Source organism: Bos javanicus, chromosome 1, assembly GCF_032452875.1.
Source record: "Bos javanicus breed banteng chromosome 1, ARS-OSU_banteng_1.0, whole genome shotgun sequence".
NCBI classification, from domain to species: Eukaryota; Metazoa; Chordata; class Mammalia; order Artiodactyla; family Bovidae; genus Bos; species Bos javanicus.
Window position 1 is genome coordinate 2,371,568 of NC_083868.1, and position 17,813 is coordinate 2,389,380.

General features: G+C 39.5%; 1 protein-coding gene across 3 annotated transcripts in view; it reads left to right on the forward strand.

Moving 5' to 3' along the window:
* TMEM50B (transmembrane protein 50B) overlaps positions 1-17,813 on the forward strand; it is a 36,980-nt gene that overhangs the window by 10,879 nt on the left and 8,288 nt on the right. The window contains exons 2-5 of one of the 3 annotated variants that reach the window (XM_061414073.1): positions 4,199-5,764; positions 7,713-7,852; positions 9,832-9,944; positions 11,225-11,292. In XM_061414073.1, the coding sequence (XP_061270057.1) occupies positions 7,754-7,852; positions 9,832-9,944; positions 11,225-11,292 (280 nt within the window). In that variant the 5' untranslated portion in view covers positions 4,199-5,764; positions 7,713-7,753. Of the gene's footprint in view, positions 1-4,198; positions 5,765-7,412; positions 7,435-7,712; positions 7,853-9,831; positions 9,945-11,224; positions 11,293-17,813 lie in introns of those variants that run through there. The other 2 variants (XM_061414149.1, XM_061413994.1) reach the window with 2 other exon arrangements.

The following is a 17,813-nucleotide window of genomic DNA, read 5'->3' on the forward strand; positions in this document are numbered from 1 at the left end:
ACTGGAGTGGGTAGCCTTTCCCTTCTCCAGGGGATCTTCCCAACCCAGGGATCAAACCCAGGTCTCCCACATCACGGGCAAATTCTTCACCAGCTGAGCCACAGGGAAGCCCTGAGAGAGTTAAAGGAGGCACAATCAGGTAAGGGATGTGAGAGGTAAGAAAGAAGTAAAGAGGAAGACACCTGAATTTCTGGCTTATGTAATCGAATGACTGGTGATTCATTAATTGCGAGAATACTGGAATAGGATCAGATTTGGAGGAGGGGACCATGCATTTGAATTTGTGTTTGGACCTGCTGATTTTGAAGTGACTGAGACAGCCAGAGGGTGTCAGGCAAGTAGTTGGATGTATGGAAACGTAAATCTGTGAATCAACTGCATAGGGAGGCAGTATAGGGAAGGTTCACCATTTTGAATAATTCATGTTTTGAATAATTAAAAGTTGTTAAGGATATTACTGGGGCAAATTGTATAGCTACAAGATTAGAGTCTCCTTAGAAACCTAAGCTCCCTGTCCTTTACTTTGGCTTTTAGTTTTAAATCTTTTACCAAAATTGATGCTACTTCCTAAATTTTATTTCTGTTTAATAGATGATTTATAGGTGAGAAGGCAAAGAAGCATCCTGAGATTAAGTATGTAAAATGTCTTTTCCAAAAGTGCTTTAGCTCTCTGAATAATTCATTCTGTTGGATCTTAAGGCCTATAAAATATTCACACTGTGAGTGCCCAGAAACCAGGTTTGTAGCAACCCAAGAAGAGAGCTTGTATTCTCCAGACTCGCTTGGCAAGATTTGAATCAACACTAATCACACTGTCATTGTGGATCTCATTGGATGGCTTTCTTCTATTTCTGGGTGGTCACAGGGTTCCTGTAAATTGGGGCCCTTTCTCTTCCATCTTGTTTTTCTTGCTCTCTTCACCACAGGCAGTAGGATAGTAACTTTCTGCTCAAGAAACCAGAAATGAGAGGAATGCTGTGAATCTCTCTGGCATAGGTACAGTGTAATGGTCACAAAATGGGTTTTAGAATCAGATGTGAGCTTCAGTGGAATCCTGGCTTTCCTTCTTGCTAGCTGTGTGACCTTGGGCCAGTTCTTCTCTAAACCTTTTTTTAGTAATACCATAGAATCTTAGTAATTGCCTTAGAGTATTTGTGAGGAGTCAGTGGAATAGTCTGTGCAAAGAGTTCCTCCGAGGATGGAGTGGAGCTGTCTGTAACCGATAAGCACCTTGTAACTAATAGCCAGTAGTAGTCGTAGAGGTGGGGAGATGTATGTTTTACTCTGTATGACTCTTACACGTTTAGTTTGACCGCCTCGTGAAGCTTGTGGGACTTTAGCTCCCCAGCCAGGGGTTGAGCCTGGGCCCTCGGCATTTGAAAGCACAGAGCCCTAAGCGCTGGACCACCAGCGAATTCCCATAGATTTTATTTCTGTCTCTTTTGAGTCAGTTGTCTGATTATGTAGACCTACTATCTTGGACAGTATTTAAATTTTGTTAATTTCCTGATTTGGGGGTGAGGGGGTAACAGTTTTGTTGTTTTTTTTTTTTTTTTTTACAAATTGTAACGATTTAAAAAACATCTCAGTTGATTTCTCTGCCAGTTTGTTCACCTCCTGATGATGGGTGCCAAGTTTTATTCATCTTTGTTTTTCCCACAGTACCTTGCTTGTAAGGCATGTTCTGTAAGTACTCCATACATGTTCTAGAGGAGTTTTGTGCTGGTTAAGTCCCACTGTGTGTAGTCCGCTGTGATGCCTGGCACACAGTGATGCAAGGAAGGAAGGAAGGGAGTCTCAGATGAGCACTGAGTCAGTCCTCCGCCCTCTTCCGCGTTTCCTCCTCCAGATACGCTAGCTGCGCCCATGAGTTCAGCTACCACTTAATCACTGCAAACCTCCAGCCTCTTTTTCTGTCTTAAACCACTGTTCCTCTGTGCATGTCTTTGGCACCTCTCCACCTGCAGGCCCTTCATCATTTCAAGCCCATTATGCTCAAACTCTCCCATTCTCCCTTCCCTGTTTCGGTTAGTGGTGTCTTGCCAGGCATTGAGCACCCAAACGTAGTCATTCTTAGCTCTTGCTTGCTTGTGGATAATACCATGCTAGTATTTCTCAAACAAAACCCTTTTCTTTAGCCTGTACCAGTCTGGCCTCAGTTCATATCCCTATTCTCTTTCTGTCTAGAAGGTGTCTTTAACATATTCCTTCAGTCCCTTCTCCATACTCCTGCTCCCAGAATTATCTTTCAAATCACAGCACTGATCTTGTCTTCCCTGCTTACAAGCCTCTGGCAGTTCCCTAGTTCTCAAAGCAAGGGCCTACAGACTCCGAGCTGTGGGCCAGGTCTGGTCTGCTGCTTGCTTTGTAAATTAAGTATTATTGGAATACAGGCATATGCTCATTTGTCCACATAGTGTCTGTGCTGTATAACAGCAGAGATGCATAGTCCTGGCGGAGATCGTTTGGTCTGCAAAGCCAAAAATGTGCACTCTCTGGTTCTTTACAGAAGAAGTTGGCTAATCCCTGGCTTCGAGGGTAGAGGTCAGATTTGCATAGGCTGAAAAAGTCTTCTTGATCTTGTTCCATACAGGTTAATCACCACCACCACTCTTTGAAATACCATAAACTCTACCCTGTTTTCTTGTGTGCCTACATGATTTCACATATTTTATTCCTTCTTTTTCATCTATCACATCCCTATTGTTGCTTCAAAACTCAGCCAAGTTTATTTTTCCTTTATTAAACTTCCCTCAACTCTTCCTGGCAACTCTTCTGTAACACTGTTTTTATATTTCTATTATACCGCTTTTATGTTACAGCTCATAGGTTATGTATATTTATAGCACATTTACTCTTCTGACAATGTCCCCTAAATTCTTTACGTTGATTGTGGTAATCATTTTTGTATACACAGCACCTAACATCATTTGGCAACTAGTGCAAAGATAGATGAACAAACAGATGGTAGTATGAAAGTTTGGTCAAAGGAAAGAATTTTGAATTTTGGGACTTGGGTGTATATGGAAATTGTTCAGACCATGTTTATATATCATTCAAGTGTTTGTTGTTTTCTCCTCTTGCCTTTTTCAGCTGTCCTTTGGTTTCCTAAACTAACTGTTTGGAAATGAAAATTTCACAATAGAATCATTTAAAATGCCCTCTAAAAAGGGCTCATTTCTGGGAATTCCCTGGTGGTCCAGTGGTTAGGATTCCGAGCTTCCACTTAAGGGGGCATAGGTTTGATCCCTGGTTGGGGAACTATGATCCTGTATGCGGCATGGCACAGGCAAAAAAACAAAAAAAGACTCATTTCTTTTTATAAAGAGTTACCTTTTAGGAGTGGCAATAATGACTGTCTAATGTCTATCAAGGCTATGGTTTTTCCAGTGATCATGTATGGATGTGAGAGTTGGACTGTGAAGAAAGCTGAGTGCCAAAGAACTGATGCTTTTGAACTGTGGTGTTGGAGAAGACTCTTGAGAGTCCCTTGGACTACAAGGAGATCCAGCCGGTCCATCCTAAAGGAGATCAGTCCTGGGTGTTCATTGGAAGGACCGATGCTAAAGCTGAATGGCATCACCGACTTGATAGACTTGAGTCTGAGTGAACTCCGGGAGTTGGTGATGGACAGGGAGGCCTGGTGTGCTGCGATTCATGGGGTCACAAAGAGTCGGACACGACTGAGCGACTGAACTGAAATGAGCTGAACTGAATGTATTAGAAAACTTCCTTTAGTTCAGTTTAATAATCTTGTTTTTTAAAAATTGCTACCAGGGTCAGTTTTATGGGAGAACATACCGGTAATTTCCTTGACCTCAAAAAAGTTTGTTTGTTAAACATAGTTATAGACATAGTACATCATATAAGAGGTTTTCAACAGGCAAGAAGAATCAACAATTCATAGTTTTAATTACAGTGTTAATGTTAAAAATCACTTTGCATTAAAAAAATGTAATTCATGCTCAGTGCAGCAGACTTTGAAAATAGACTAAAAAACACACACATCTTATTATCATCCATATGTAAATGATATTACGGAAGTACTGGTGTTTGTCGTTCTAGCATTTTTACGCATGTATGTGTTTATACTGCTGATTCTTTTTTCTAAAAAGGAAATAATGCAATAGATAGTTTTAATAACCTGCTTTTTTCACTTAGTCATTACCATTTACTCATGCCATTCTATGTTTTTCAGAAATAAATATAAAAAAAGTTTTTTTCACATGGCATGTGGGATATTACCTCCCCAACTAGAGATGAAACCTGCACCCCCTGCATTGGAAGCATGGGGTCTCAACCACTGGACCACCAGGGAAGTCCCTCAAAAATACTTTTTTAAATGTCTGCATTAATGCCAAAGCCTTTGACTCTGTGGATCACGACAAACTGTGGAAAATTCTTCAAGAGACGGGAATACCAGACCACACCTGACCTGCCTCCTGAGAAATCTATATGCAGGTCAAGAAGCAACACTTAGAACTAGACATAGAAAAACAGACTGGTTCCAAATTGGGAAAGCAGTACATCAAGGCTGTATATTGTTACCCTGTTTGTTTAACTTATATGCAGAGTACGTCATGTGAAATGTTGGGCTGGATGAAGCAAAAGCTGGAATCAACATTTCCAGGAAAAATATCAATAACTTCAGATATGCAGATGATGCCTCCCTTAGGGCAGAAAGCGAAGGAGAACTAAAGAGCCTTTTGATGAAAGTGAAAGAGGAGAGTGAAAAAGTTGGCTTAAAACTCAACATTCAGAAAATGAAGGTAAAGGCATCTGGTCTCATCACTTCATGGCAGATAGACGGGGAAGCAATGGAAACAGTGAGAGATTTTATTTTCTTGGGCTCCAAGATCACTGCAGATGGTGACTGCAGCCATGAAATTAAAAGATGCTTGCTCCTTGGAAGAAAAGTTATGACCAACCTAGACAGCTTATTAAAAAACAGAGACGTTACTTTGCCCACAAAGGTCCGTCTAGTCAAAGCTATCCAGTAGTCATGTGTGGATGTGAGAGTGGACTATAAAGAAAGCTGAGCACCGAAGAATTGTTGCTTTTGAACTGTGGTGTTGGAGAAGACTCTTGAGAGTCCCTTGGACTGCAAGGACATCCAGCCAGTCCATCCTAAGGGAGATGATCAGTCCTGGGTGTTAATTGGAAGGACTGATATTGAAGCTGAAACTCTAATACTTTGGCCATCTGATGCGAAGAGTTGACTCATTTGAAAAGACCCTGATTCTGGGAAAGATTGAAGGCGGGAGGAGAAGGGGACAACAGAGGATGAGCTGGTTGGATGGCATCACCGACTCAATGGACATGAGTTTGGGTAAACTCCAGAAGTTGGTGATGGACAGGGAGGCCTGGCGTGCTGTGGTTCATGGGGTCGCAAAGAGTTGGACACGACTGAGTGACTGAACTGAACTGAACTGATGCCATTTTATATAAGGGACTTCAGTGTCCACAGATTTTAGTATCCAAGGGGAGTCCTGGAACCAAACCCCCTGTATATACCGAGGGATGACTGTATGTTTTCTGAAATGAATTTTAAGGAGACTATTTATTCGGCTGGGTCAGGTCTTAGTTGCAGTATGCGGGACCTTTCAGGATCTTTCACTGTGGCGTGCTCCTTCGCTAGCTGTGGTTCCCCAGGCTCTGGGCCGAATGGGCTCAGTAGTTGCGGCATGCAGACCTAGTTGCCCTGAGGCATGTGGGATCTTAGTTCCCCGACCAGGGATCAAACCCACATCTTTTGCATTGAAAGGTGGGTTCTTAACCCCTGGACCACTGGGTAAGTCTTGGGAAATGAATTTTACAATAAGAAGTACGACTTTTGTTTTAACCTTCAGACATTGTCTTAAATTCATGGTGACCTTCCCCTAAACTTGCTTTTTAACTAGTTAATGTTTAATCTTTGATAACAGTTCATCTCCATGTCTGCAGACTATCTTGATGAAACATACCCATAATGCATACAGAGTAAGTCTTTAGTGCAGCTAAAGCGTATCTAAATGATAAAATTAAAAAATAAAACTGCTTGTAGGTAAAATTTACATACTGTAAAATACACAGCTCTTAAGTGTACACTTCAGTAACTTTTGATAAATACATGTACCTGCATAATCAGTATCTCAACCAAGATATAGACCATTTCTATCACTCCCCCACAAAAAAAAGTTCCCTTGTAGTCAGTTCTCAGTCCCTGTAGGCGATCACTGTTTTGATTTCTGGGAACATTGGTTAGTTTTGTCTCTTAAGCTTCATTTAAATAGCATCATACAGTATATACTCTTTTGTGTCTGCCTTTTTTCACATAAATCAGGTTTCTGAGGTTTTTTTTCTGTGTGGTTATATGTATTATTCATCCTTTTTTGTCCCTGAATAATATTCCATTCTATGGATTGATCATAATTTGTTTATCCATTTGTTTTTCTGTTAAGCATTTAGGTTGTTTCAGTTTGGAACTAATATGAATAAACCTGCTCTAAACTTGCTTGTAAAAGTCTTTTTGTGTATGTGGACATATGTTTTTACTTCCCTTGGTAAATATTTAGAAATGGAATTGCTAGGTTATAGGATGGTTTATTTTTAACTTTGTAAGAAATTGCACTCAGAAATGTGTAAGATTTCCAATTGTTCTACCACCAACAGTCAATATTTTTAAAAAATCTTAGCTCTTCTAGTGGATGTGATACTTCTTTAATTTGCATTTCCCTGATGACTAATGATATTGAATGCTTTTTAAGATGCTTTTGTTCATTGGATTTTAATTTAATTAATTTATTTTTGGCTACAGTGGGTCATTGTTGCTGTGTGAGGACTTTCTCTAGTTGCAGTGAGCGGTTAGTCAGGTATTTAAGAGAGTTTATATTGCAGCGTTTGGGGCTAGCTGTTGGCTGGGCCGCCACCTGGCACTAGACCAGAACACCTATATGTGGTCTGCTCACAGTACCATGGCCTTGGATTTTTCATGAAGGAACCAGGACTCTGGTCTTAGTGTTCCTTACCTTGTATGATCTAGTCTGAGAAGTTACATGGCATCACTTTCTCTACTTTGTTGGTCAACCCACCTTTGCTGTGCTGTGCTGAGTCGCTCAGTCATGTCTGACTCTTTGCAACCCCCTGGACTGTAGCCCACCAGGCTTCTCTGCCCATGGGGATTCTCCAGGCAAGAATACTAGAGTGGGTTGCTGTGCCCTCCTCCATGGGATCTTCCCAATCCTGGGATCGAACCCAGGCAGGCAGATTCTTTAACATATGAGCTACAGGGGAAGCCTAAGAATACTGGAGTGGGTAGCCTGTTCCTTCTCCAGGGGATCTTCCTGACCCAGGAATTGAACCGGGGTCTCTTGCATTGCAGGTGGATTCTTTACCAGTTGAGCTACCAGGGAAGCCCTCAACCCACCTTTATCGTTGGCCTCAATTCAAAGGAAGGTACATAGATCCACCTCTCAATTGGAGAAGTGTCAGAGACTTTGCAGACACATTTTAAAAACACCCTGCTCGTTTAACAGATACTGTTAGTAAGCGCCCTCTTGTGTCTTAGCAGTCTTAGGTACATCTCAATAGATACTCAGTGTAGTACTGAATTTTTCTTCTTACCTATAGGAGATAAAGACCCGAAGTAAGTTGTTCTTTAAAGCTTTAAGAAAGGAGTACAATATTTCACTTCTTAAAAATATTTCCTTACATGGATTTTTTTTTTTTTTAAGAATATAGTATTTAATGAAAAATCCATGCTTCAGTGGTGAAAATGGCAGGCTTCCTAGATAATTTCCGTTGGCCGGAATGTGAGTGCATCGACTGGAGTGAGAGAAGAAATGCAGTGGCTTCTGTGGTTGCAGGTATATTGGTAAGTGGAAAGGCGTCGTTGGTGACATTTATGCCTCACCTTTCCCCCTGAAAATTGATCACGATTCCTTTGCACTATGAATAACCAAGATAATACAGTTTTTGTAGGCAGTAGTTTTTTCCTTCCTTTTTTGCTTTAATATTTATTTATTTAGTTTCTGGCCGTGCTGGGTTTTCGTTGCTGCGTGCAAGCCTTCTCTAGTTGTAGCACCTGTGCTTCTCGTTGCCATGACGTCTCTCCTTGAGGAGCACAGACTCTAGGGCACATGGGCTTCTGCCGTTGCTGCTCAGGGGCTCCAGTGCTCGGGCTCAGTAGTTGTGGTGCATGGGCTTAGTGCTCCTCTGCATGTGGGATCCTCACGGACCAGGGATTGAACCCGTGATCCTTGCACTGGCAGGCAGATTCTTAACTGCTAGATCACCAGGGAAGTTTTTTGTTTTTTTTTTTTAAAACGCTTTTTACTAAATATATCAAACATACAGACAAAAATAGAATGGTATAAAGAGTCCCTTCTCACCCCCTGTACTTAATCTTTGAGCTTCAAAAAAATTAAATCATGGACTTCTCTGATGGGCCAGTGGTTAAGACTCCACGATTCCACTGCAGGGAGTATGAGCTCCATCCCTCCTCAGGGGACTAAGATCCCACATGCCGCAATGAAAGTGAAAGTGAAGTTGCTCAGTTGTGTCCAACGCTTTGGGAACCCATGGACTGTAGCCTGCCAGGCTCCCCTGTCCATGGGACTCTCCCATTTCCTTCTCCAGGAGATCTTCCCAACCCAGGGATCGAACCTTGGTCTTCTGCATTGCAGGCGGATTCTTTACCCTCTGAGCCACTAGGGAAGCCACAGGGCACAGCGCCAACCCCCCCCCAAAAAAAAATCAGATCGTGGCCAATCTTGTGATGGAAATCAAGCATTCCCAGGTCCCACTGAATAAGATACTTGCTGTATTTTACACGTCATTCCAGAGCTTCTTTATGATACTGGCATACTCCATCATGAAGTTTTGCATTAATTTTCTTGGTCTGAAGACTGTTGTTATAAAACTTTTCATTTTGAAGCTAAATGTATTCTGGTGCCTCCAAAGCCTGGAATGAGTTACATTCCCTTTGGGGAGCTCATCATTGAAACCACAACCACCTTGAGCTGGGACCAGAAAGATCTGTTACACTTAATGTAAATTTCTCTTTTTCAGTGTATAGGTCTACACCTGAAGTCCAATAGAAAAAAAAAATAAGTAGGACAAGAACTAAAGATAACTGTGAAGCAGTATGCATGCAGAAGTCTTTTAGGTGTTTCTAAGTTTTTCTTGCTCTCTAGGGTCATCTCTCCTGCACTTAATTTGCCTATGAAATTCCTTAGTAACTTTTCTACTTTGTCTGTTCAGCCTAGTTTACATAGAAACTTTACATTTTCCAAACTCATATTTAATCAGTTTACAGTATTTAATCAAATTGCCTATTAATTAAAATCATAGCAAGCTTAGATGTTTTCTTGGAGACGTGGCAACTCATTTGTGGAAACGAAAGTGTTTGGTCACATTAAAAAGGAATGTCCGAGTGCTTTTTAATATGAACAAGAGAGTGAAACCAGGTAATCAGGGAACTGGTTAGTTAAGAGAGCTTTGGTTGTGTATAATTTTATGGTGCATTTATGGTGTATTTTATGGTTGTATATAAATTTATGGTGAAAGAAGCAGATAATTCATTCCTAGATAATAAATTTTTCATCTTACACTGAGAGCAGGACATCAGAATCTTACACCGATTTGATTAGTTGGATTTATCTCATCACTATAAAGAAGTAAATAAGGGATTCTTATTTTTTATATTTCAGCATCTAAAACTCCAAGTAGACATATTTCATTGTATGTTTCAATTATATGGCCCATAGAAAACGTGAAATGTTAAGGAACACGTAAACCAAAGTGTTAGTGTTAGTGCTGTTTTAACGACATGGGCTCTTTCTCCTTCCCAAGTTTTTTACCGGTTGGTGGATAATGATCGATGCAGCTGTAGTGTATCCGAAGCCAGAGCAGCTGAACCATGCCTTTCACACATGTGGTGTGTTTTCCACATTGGCTTTCTTCATGTAAGTATGAGGTAACTCTCAACTCAAGATTATTTTTCTAAAAACTTTTTTTTCTCAAAAGTTTAATGCTATCTGGAATAACTTCGATTGAGTCTTTAACATGATAGATATATGCGTATATCTATATTCCCATTTTATTAAAATTTTTAAAAATCAAGAATGACTGTTGAATTTGGTCAGATAATCTTTTTATCCTCTATAATGATTCAGCATGTGATTTTCGATCTTATATTTGTTAAACTGACAAATTACTATGTTTTATAGATCTTAAGACTATTTTTTGTATTTTAACATCTCTGAATATCAGCATGCTTCTCATAGTCATTGGTATCTTATAATTCATAATTTTTTTCCTTGGCAGCATGAAAAATAATGGTGCATCTTAAAAATCATTGGCATTTTAGATTTAATCAAGTTTGTACATTTGTAGATTTTTTTAGGAGGGGAGTAATCCTTGAATATTCTCATATATTCATCTTTTACCATGGAATATTATTTAAATGTATTATTGACTATATTTGCTAGTATTTGGGGGAGGACAGGATTAACCTTTAAATTAAGAAATTGATCTATGGCTTTTCTATTAAATCATTTTCAGGTTTAGCCATTCTGTCACTTCCTAAAAGTTTAGAAGTTTTTCATGGATGTCTTTTAATAATTTAAAAACTAGGTTAAACATAAGATTGTATAATTTTATTATAGTCAGGAGCTTTAAAAACGTTTAAATTTGTAGAAGATGGATCTACTTATATTCATTCAGGATGCTAAGTAAAGACAATTCCTGCTACAAATGAACCTGCTCTGACAAAAGTGGAAAGAGAAGCTGAATAAAGTGAGCCTATTTATTATACGTAAACCACATGTTCTCTGAATTTGAGAAATGGATGAGAGAAAGACACTTGACTTTTAACACAAAGAGAAACTTTTGAGCTCTTGGTTATAGTGAGAGCCTTAAAATGGGGTCACACACAGCAGGCCACTCATATAAAATAGGCAAGGAAATCAGAAAACCGAAGTCTCTTTCATAATCTCTGGAGGCATGTGATAGTAATCCCTGAAAATTAAATCTTTTCTGGGTGTATTTTAGTAAAGTAAGACTACTGTAATATTTCTATCCATTAGGACATTTAAGTTAAAAGATATATTCAGTTATTTAGATGTTGACTTTAGTTAGAAAATGTTTCTCTTCTAAATGACTTGTGAAAAAGATATACCCTTCTAAATATCTGTAACTCTCTTAGCAGCCTGAAAGCTTATTGGATGATTTTGTATTGTTCTAGGATAAACGCTGTGTCCAACGCTCAGGTGAGAGGTGACAGCTATGAGAGCGGCTGTTTAGGAAGAACAGGTAAGGCCCTTTTGAGTGGTTACTGTATGCTAGTGAAAGAGGGATTTATCAGTAGAAAAAACAAAGCCTCTTGTGAGTCTTTATTTAGGGATGGTAATGATTATGTAGAATTTTTAATATTTTGCTTTATTAAAAGTTTAAAAGTTTTTGTTATTTAAAACTTTAAGAAAGTTAAAGTTACTGGTTTTTGACATGTTATATTGCCCATAGTATATAGATAAAATATACCACTCAGAATCAGTGGATCTTGACTCCAGGTTATTCTTCCTATACTAATGATGGATTTATTCTTATCCCAAATATTGACCAATAATATTACTTACAATATAGCTGATTGTGAATATCTAACACCAAAGTACGAACACATTAAGAGATCAAACTTAGGGCTACAGTGTTTTTCACATTTAGTTCTGATCACCTGAATAACCAACCCATAGACTACAACAAAAGTGTCTAGAACAATCATGCTGTCTACATACACATTTTTTTGTTTGAAATCTTTTGATTTGTCATCCAATAGTATTTTTTTTTATTCCGACTATAACACATTCTATTAGAATCCAGGGGTTTGTTTCCAGTGGAATTTTCTTGCTGTATATGAACAGTACAGGACTAGACATCCTGTTTCTAGCCTTTAAGGATGAGGGAGGGTAACTTGTAATTATAGTCAGAAATTGGGAATACGTGGGAAAGGAATTTTGAACGATGATTAGGAATAATAGCAAGCACTTGCAGAATTCAGTTGAGTTCAGTTGCTCAGTCATGTCCGTCTCTTTGCGACCCCATGGACTATAGCACACCAGGCTTCCCTGTCCAATACCAACTCCAGGAGTTTGCTCAAACTCATGTCCATCAAGTCGGTGATGCCATCCAACCATCTCATCCTCATCCTCCTGCCTTTAATCTCTTAACATCAGGATCTTTTCCAAGGAGTCAGTTCTTTGCATCAGGTGGCCAAAGTATTGGAGTTTCAGCTTCAGCATCAGTCCTTCCAGTAAATATTCAGGACCCATTTCCTTTAGGATGGACTGGTTGGATCTTCTTGCAGTCCAAGGGACTCTCAAGAGTCTTCTCCAGTACCACAGTTCAAAAGAATCAAATCTTCAGCACTGCTGATTTCTTTATAGTCCAACTCTCACACCCATACATGACTACTGGAAAAACAATAGCTTTGACTAGACGGACTTCTGTGGACAAAATAATGTCTCTGCTTTTTAATATGTTGTCTAGGTTGGTCATAACTTTTCTTCCAAGGAGTAAGCGTCTTTTAATTTCGTGGCTGCAGTCACCATCTGCAATGATTTTTCAGCCCAAGAAAATAAAGTCTGTCACTGTTTCCACTGTTTCCCCATCTATTTGCTGTGAAGTGATGGGACCAGATGTCATGACCTTTGTTTTCTGAATGTTGAGTTTTTTTTTTTTTTTTGAAAATCTTTTGAACTTTAATGGTAAAGAAAATATAATACATTGAAACATTTGCAATGTAAATAAAACACTGCTTAGAATGAATGTTGAGCTTTAAGCCAACTTTTTCACTCTCCACTTTGACTTTCATCTAGAGTCTCTTTAGTTCTTCTTCGCTTTCTGCCATAAGGGTGGTGTCATCTGCATATCTGAGGTTATTGATATTTTTCCTGGCAGTCTTGATTCCAGCTTTTGCTTCATCCAGCTGGCATTTTACATGATGTACTCTTCATATAAGTTAAACAAGCAGGGTGACAATATACAGCCTTGACATACTCCTTTCTCGATTTGAAACCAGTCTGTTTTTCCATGTCCAGTTCCAACTGTTGCTTCCTGACTTGCGTACAAATTTCACAGGAGGCAGGTCAGGCGGTCTGGTATTCCCATCTCTTGAAGAATTTACCACAGTTTGTTGTGATCCACACAGTCAAAGGCTTTTGGCGTAGTCAATAAAGCAGAAGTAGATGTTTTTCTAGAACTCTTGCTTTCTCAATGATCCAATGGATGTTGGCAATTTGATCTCTGGTTCCTCTGCCTTTTCTAAAGCCAGTTTGACATCTGGAAGTTCATGGTTCACATACTGTTGAAGCCTGGCTTAGAGAATTTTGAGCATTACTTTGCTAGCATGTGAGATGAATGCAATTGTGCAGTAGTTTGAACATTCTCTGGCATTGCCTTTCTTTGGGACTGGAATGAAAACTGACCTATTCCAGTCCTGTGGCCACTGCAGAATTTTCAAATTTGCTGGCATATTGAGTGTAGCACTTTCACAGCATCATCTTTTAGGATTTGAAATAGCTCAACTGGAATTCCATTACCTCCACTAGCTTTGTTCGTAGTGATGCTTCCTAAGGCCCACTTGACTTCACGTTCTAGGATGTCTGGCTCTGGGTGAGTGATCACACCATCATGGTTATCTAGGTCATGAGGTCATGAAGATATTTTTTGTATAGTTCTTCCATGTATTCTTGCCTCCTCTTCTTAATATCTTCTGCTTCTGTTAGGTCCATACCATTTCTGTCCTTTATCGAGCCCATCTTTGTATGAAATGTTCCCTTGGTATCTCTAATTTTCATGAAGAGAGCTCTAGTCTTTTCCATTCTGTTGTTTTCTTCTATTTCTTTGCATTGATCACTGAGGAAGGCTTTCTTATCTCTCCTTGCTATTCTTTGAAACTCTGCATTCAAATGAGTATATCTTTCCTTTTCTCCTTTGCCTTTCGTGTCTCTTCTTTTCTCAGCTATTTGTAAGGCCTCCTCAGACAACCATTTTGCCTTTTTGCATTTCTTTTTCTTGGGGATGGTCTTGATCACTGCCTCCTGTACAATGTCACCAACCTCCATAGTTCTTCAAACACTCTGTCTATCAGATCTAACCCCTTGAATCTATTTGTCACTTCCATTGTATAATTGTAAGGGATTTGATTTAGGTCTTTCCTAAATCGTCTAGTTGTTTTCCTCACTTTCTTCAATTTAAGCCTGAATTTGGCAATAAGGAGTTCATGATCTGAGCCCCAGTCAGCTTCTGGTCTTGTTTTTGCTGATTGCATAGAGCTTCTCCATCTTTGGTTGCAAAGAATATAGTCAGTATGATTTCTATATTGACCATCTGGTGATGTCCATGTGTAGAGTCTTCTCTTGTGTTGTTGGAAGAGGGTGTTTGCTATGACCAGTGCATTCTCTTGGTAAAACTCTATTAGCCTTTGCCCTGCTTCATTTTGTACTCCAAGGCCAAATTTGCTTGTTACTCCAGGTATCTCTTGACTTCCTACTTTTGCATTCCAGTCCCCTGTGATGAAAAGGACATCTTTTTTTGGTGTTAGTTCTAGAAGGTCTTGTAGGTCTTCATAGAACCATTCAACTTCAGCTTCTTCAGCATTAGTGGTTGGGGCATAGACTTGGATTACTGTGATATTGAATGGTTTGCCTTGGAAACGAACAGAGATCATTCTGTCGATTTTGAGATTGCATCCAAGTACTACATTTCTGACTCTTGTTGACTATGAGGGCTACTCCATTTCTTCTAAGGGATCCTTGCCTACAGTAGTAGATATAAATTCGCCCATTGCAGTCCATTTTAGTTCACTGATTCCTAAAATGTCAATGTTCACTCTTGCCATCTCCTGTTTGGCCACTTCCAATTTACCTTGACTCATGGACCTAACATTCTATGTTCCTAAGCAATATTGTTCTTTATAGCATTGGACTTTACTTCCATCGCCAGTCCCATCTACAACTGGGTGTTGTTTTTGCTTTGGCTCCGTCTCTTCATTCTTTCTGGAGTTATTTCTCCATTGATCTCCAGTAGCATTTTGGGTACCTACCGACCTAGGGAGTTCATCTTTCAGGGTCATATCTTTTTGCCTTTTCATAGTGTTCATGGGATTCTCAAGGCATGAATACTGAAGTGATTTGCCATTCCCTTCTTGTAGAATACTTTGTGTGTACCAAAGACTAGCCTGAATTCTCTACATATATTAACTCAGTTAATTTTGCAATAGTCCTTGGAGCTAAGCGATCTTGTCCTCAATTTTAGGTGAAGGAACTAAGGCACAGAGCTCAAGTAACTTGTCCAAAGTCAGAAAGCAAGTGTGGTGGGGCCAGGATTTACACACTGACAGGCTGGTTTCAGAGCCTACGCTTTTAGCCACTGTGTCATGCTTGTATCCAGTCGAGAATCGTTTAGTCTCCTTGTCTGTTACCATTACTCAGTGTAATTGAGGATAATTTTATATGAAATATAAAGTTCAGTTTAAGGTGTACAACTTGAATTTTGACAAATGTACGCAGTGTGTAACTACACCTGCAGTCATAGTGTAGAATATTTCCATTACTCCAGAAAGTTTAACCCCCTTTCCCCTACCTGGCCACCACTGATCTGCCTCCTGTCAATGTAGTTTTGCCCTTTCTAGAATCTCATGTACCCACTGAATGACTCCCACTTTCCCTCTTCAGCCCCTGGCAACCACTGCTGTACTCTCTGTTTCTGTGAGCTCGACTGTCTCAGATACCTCACATGAGGGCATGGGGCTGGAAGAAGGAAATCCTGCCGTATGTGACAATAGGGATGAACCTGGAGGACGTGATGCTAAGTGAACTGAGCCAGTTACAGGGGGACAAATAAGCTTTCTTTTACACCTGATGCTTTAAATGCTGATGCAGATTTTATAATTTCACTTGCATTGTGATCCTTGAAGAATTGGAGAGGCTGGAGATAGTGACAAATGACAGACAAACCTAAGTTAAAAGTGCATTGCGGGGCTTCCCTTGTGGCTCTGTGGTAAAGCATTCACTGCCAGTGCAGGGGACACAGGTTCGATCCCTGACCTGGGAGGATCCCACATGCCATGGAGCTCCTAAACCCGTGAGCTGCAGCTATTGAGCCGCTGCTCTAGAGCCACGAGCCACAACTACTGAAGCCCATGCACCCTAGAGCCCGAGCTCCGCAGCAAGAGCAGCCACCACGGTGAGAAGCCCCCACACTGCAACTAGGGAGTAGCCCCCACTCGCAACTAGGAAAAGCCCACAGAGCAACAAAGACCCAGCACAACCAAAAATAAAAATAAATAAAAATTATTTTAAAAAGTGCATTGTGTGTGTTTGTGTGTACATGCTCACTTGCGTGTCTTGTGCCCCAGCTTCGGCAAGTAGTGTCAGAAATGAGTGAGAATGAAGAATAAAAGCATGTATTAGCAAGTGAAAATGTTGTGCATAGAGCGCACATTTATTTATTTGATCATTAAAAATATATTCCACAGACATTGCTGTGGATTATGTTACTATTATCTATTTTGTATAGAAAATTGTGCTGTAACTTACCCAAAGCTTTTTAGCTTAAAGGTAGAACTTGTATTTGTCTTGGGTCTGTCTGGTTCCAAAGCCTGTACTTTTTACTCTTAGTGACTATTACATTTTATTCCATGATTATTCTCTACTCAGTTAAAGTTCATAGTACAGTTTATACATGGTGCCTTTAGTGCAAGTTCTGTCTAGTACTTAAAAAAATAAGGGCAGACTGTCTTATAGGCATGCTCAGTTATTGCCACACTTTCATACTATTTTAACAGTTTATTTGTAATTTATTCCTATTTAATTCCCAGAGTAACTTGCAGGAGAGTGTTATCAAAGTAATAAATATACAACAAATGGGAATGTTAAATAAGAAGGAACAGGAACCCCAGGTAGAAAGGAGATCTTGTACTTAGAATCTAGGACAAGATGGATACTCTTATTAATTGTTTATTAACCTGACTCTGAGCTTCCTTGTAGTCAAAGCAAAAAAGGGAAAATATTAGTTTTTTATTTTTTGTTAAACAAAAGCATACTCATTTTTTAAGGGAAGTTTTTTTTTTCTTGTTCTATCAGAAGAGTTTTGAGTGGTCACATATAAAGGACATGAAGGAAAATAATTACAAGGAGTTTTGGTAGTTCCTTTTCATTTATTTTAGAAAAAAGCTGTGATTGAATTTGGAAGATGTCTTTCTCCAAGGAGCTAAACATTACTGTATATTTCTGGAGATCTGCTTAGTGTTATGATAAAACTGAGATAATCTGGAGACCCGTTTTTTTCAAACATCAGCTATTCCAGCCATGCTGAGCTTTGAGCTTGCTGCTTATCTGGTGTCCAAAATATATGAATTTCTGTTCACTTAGTAACAGAATATCTGCAATGAAGGCAAGTTTAGCTATTAGGGAAATCAACTTGGGTTTTATTTTCATTCCAGTGGAGCTTTATTCAAACCTTTCCACAGGGTGACAGGCTGTCAATATACCTGTGATCAGGGTCTGGCACAAATGCTAACTTGCTTTCCAATAAGTGTGTTGAATCTACTCACGTGTCCAGATGTTCACTGTATTGAGATTCTGTGTTGTATAAATTCAAAAATTCTACATAGTGAGGGGTTGAAGAGATGCTTTTGTCCTTGAACTTTTCAAGGATACGTGGCACAAGTTGCCACCTCAGCCATAAGAGAGACTGATATATGGCTGCTGTTAGTACCATATCGAGTAGTAACATGATATTAATACTGATGAAGAGGGGACATATGGTCTTTATTC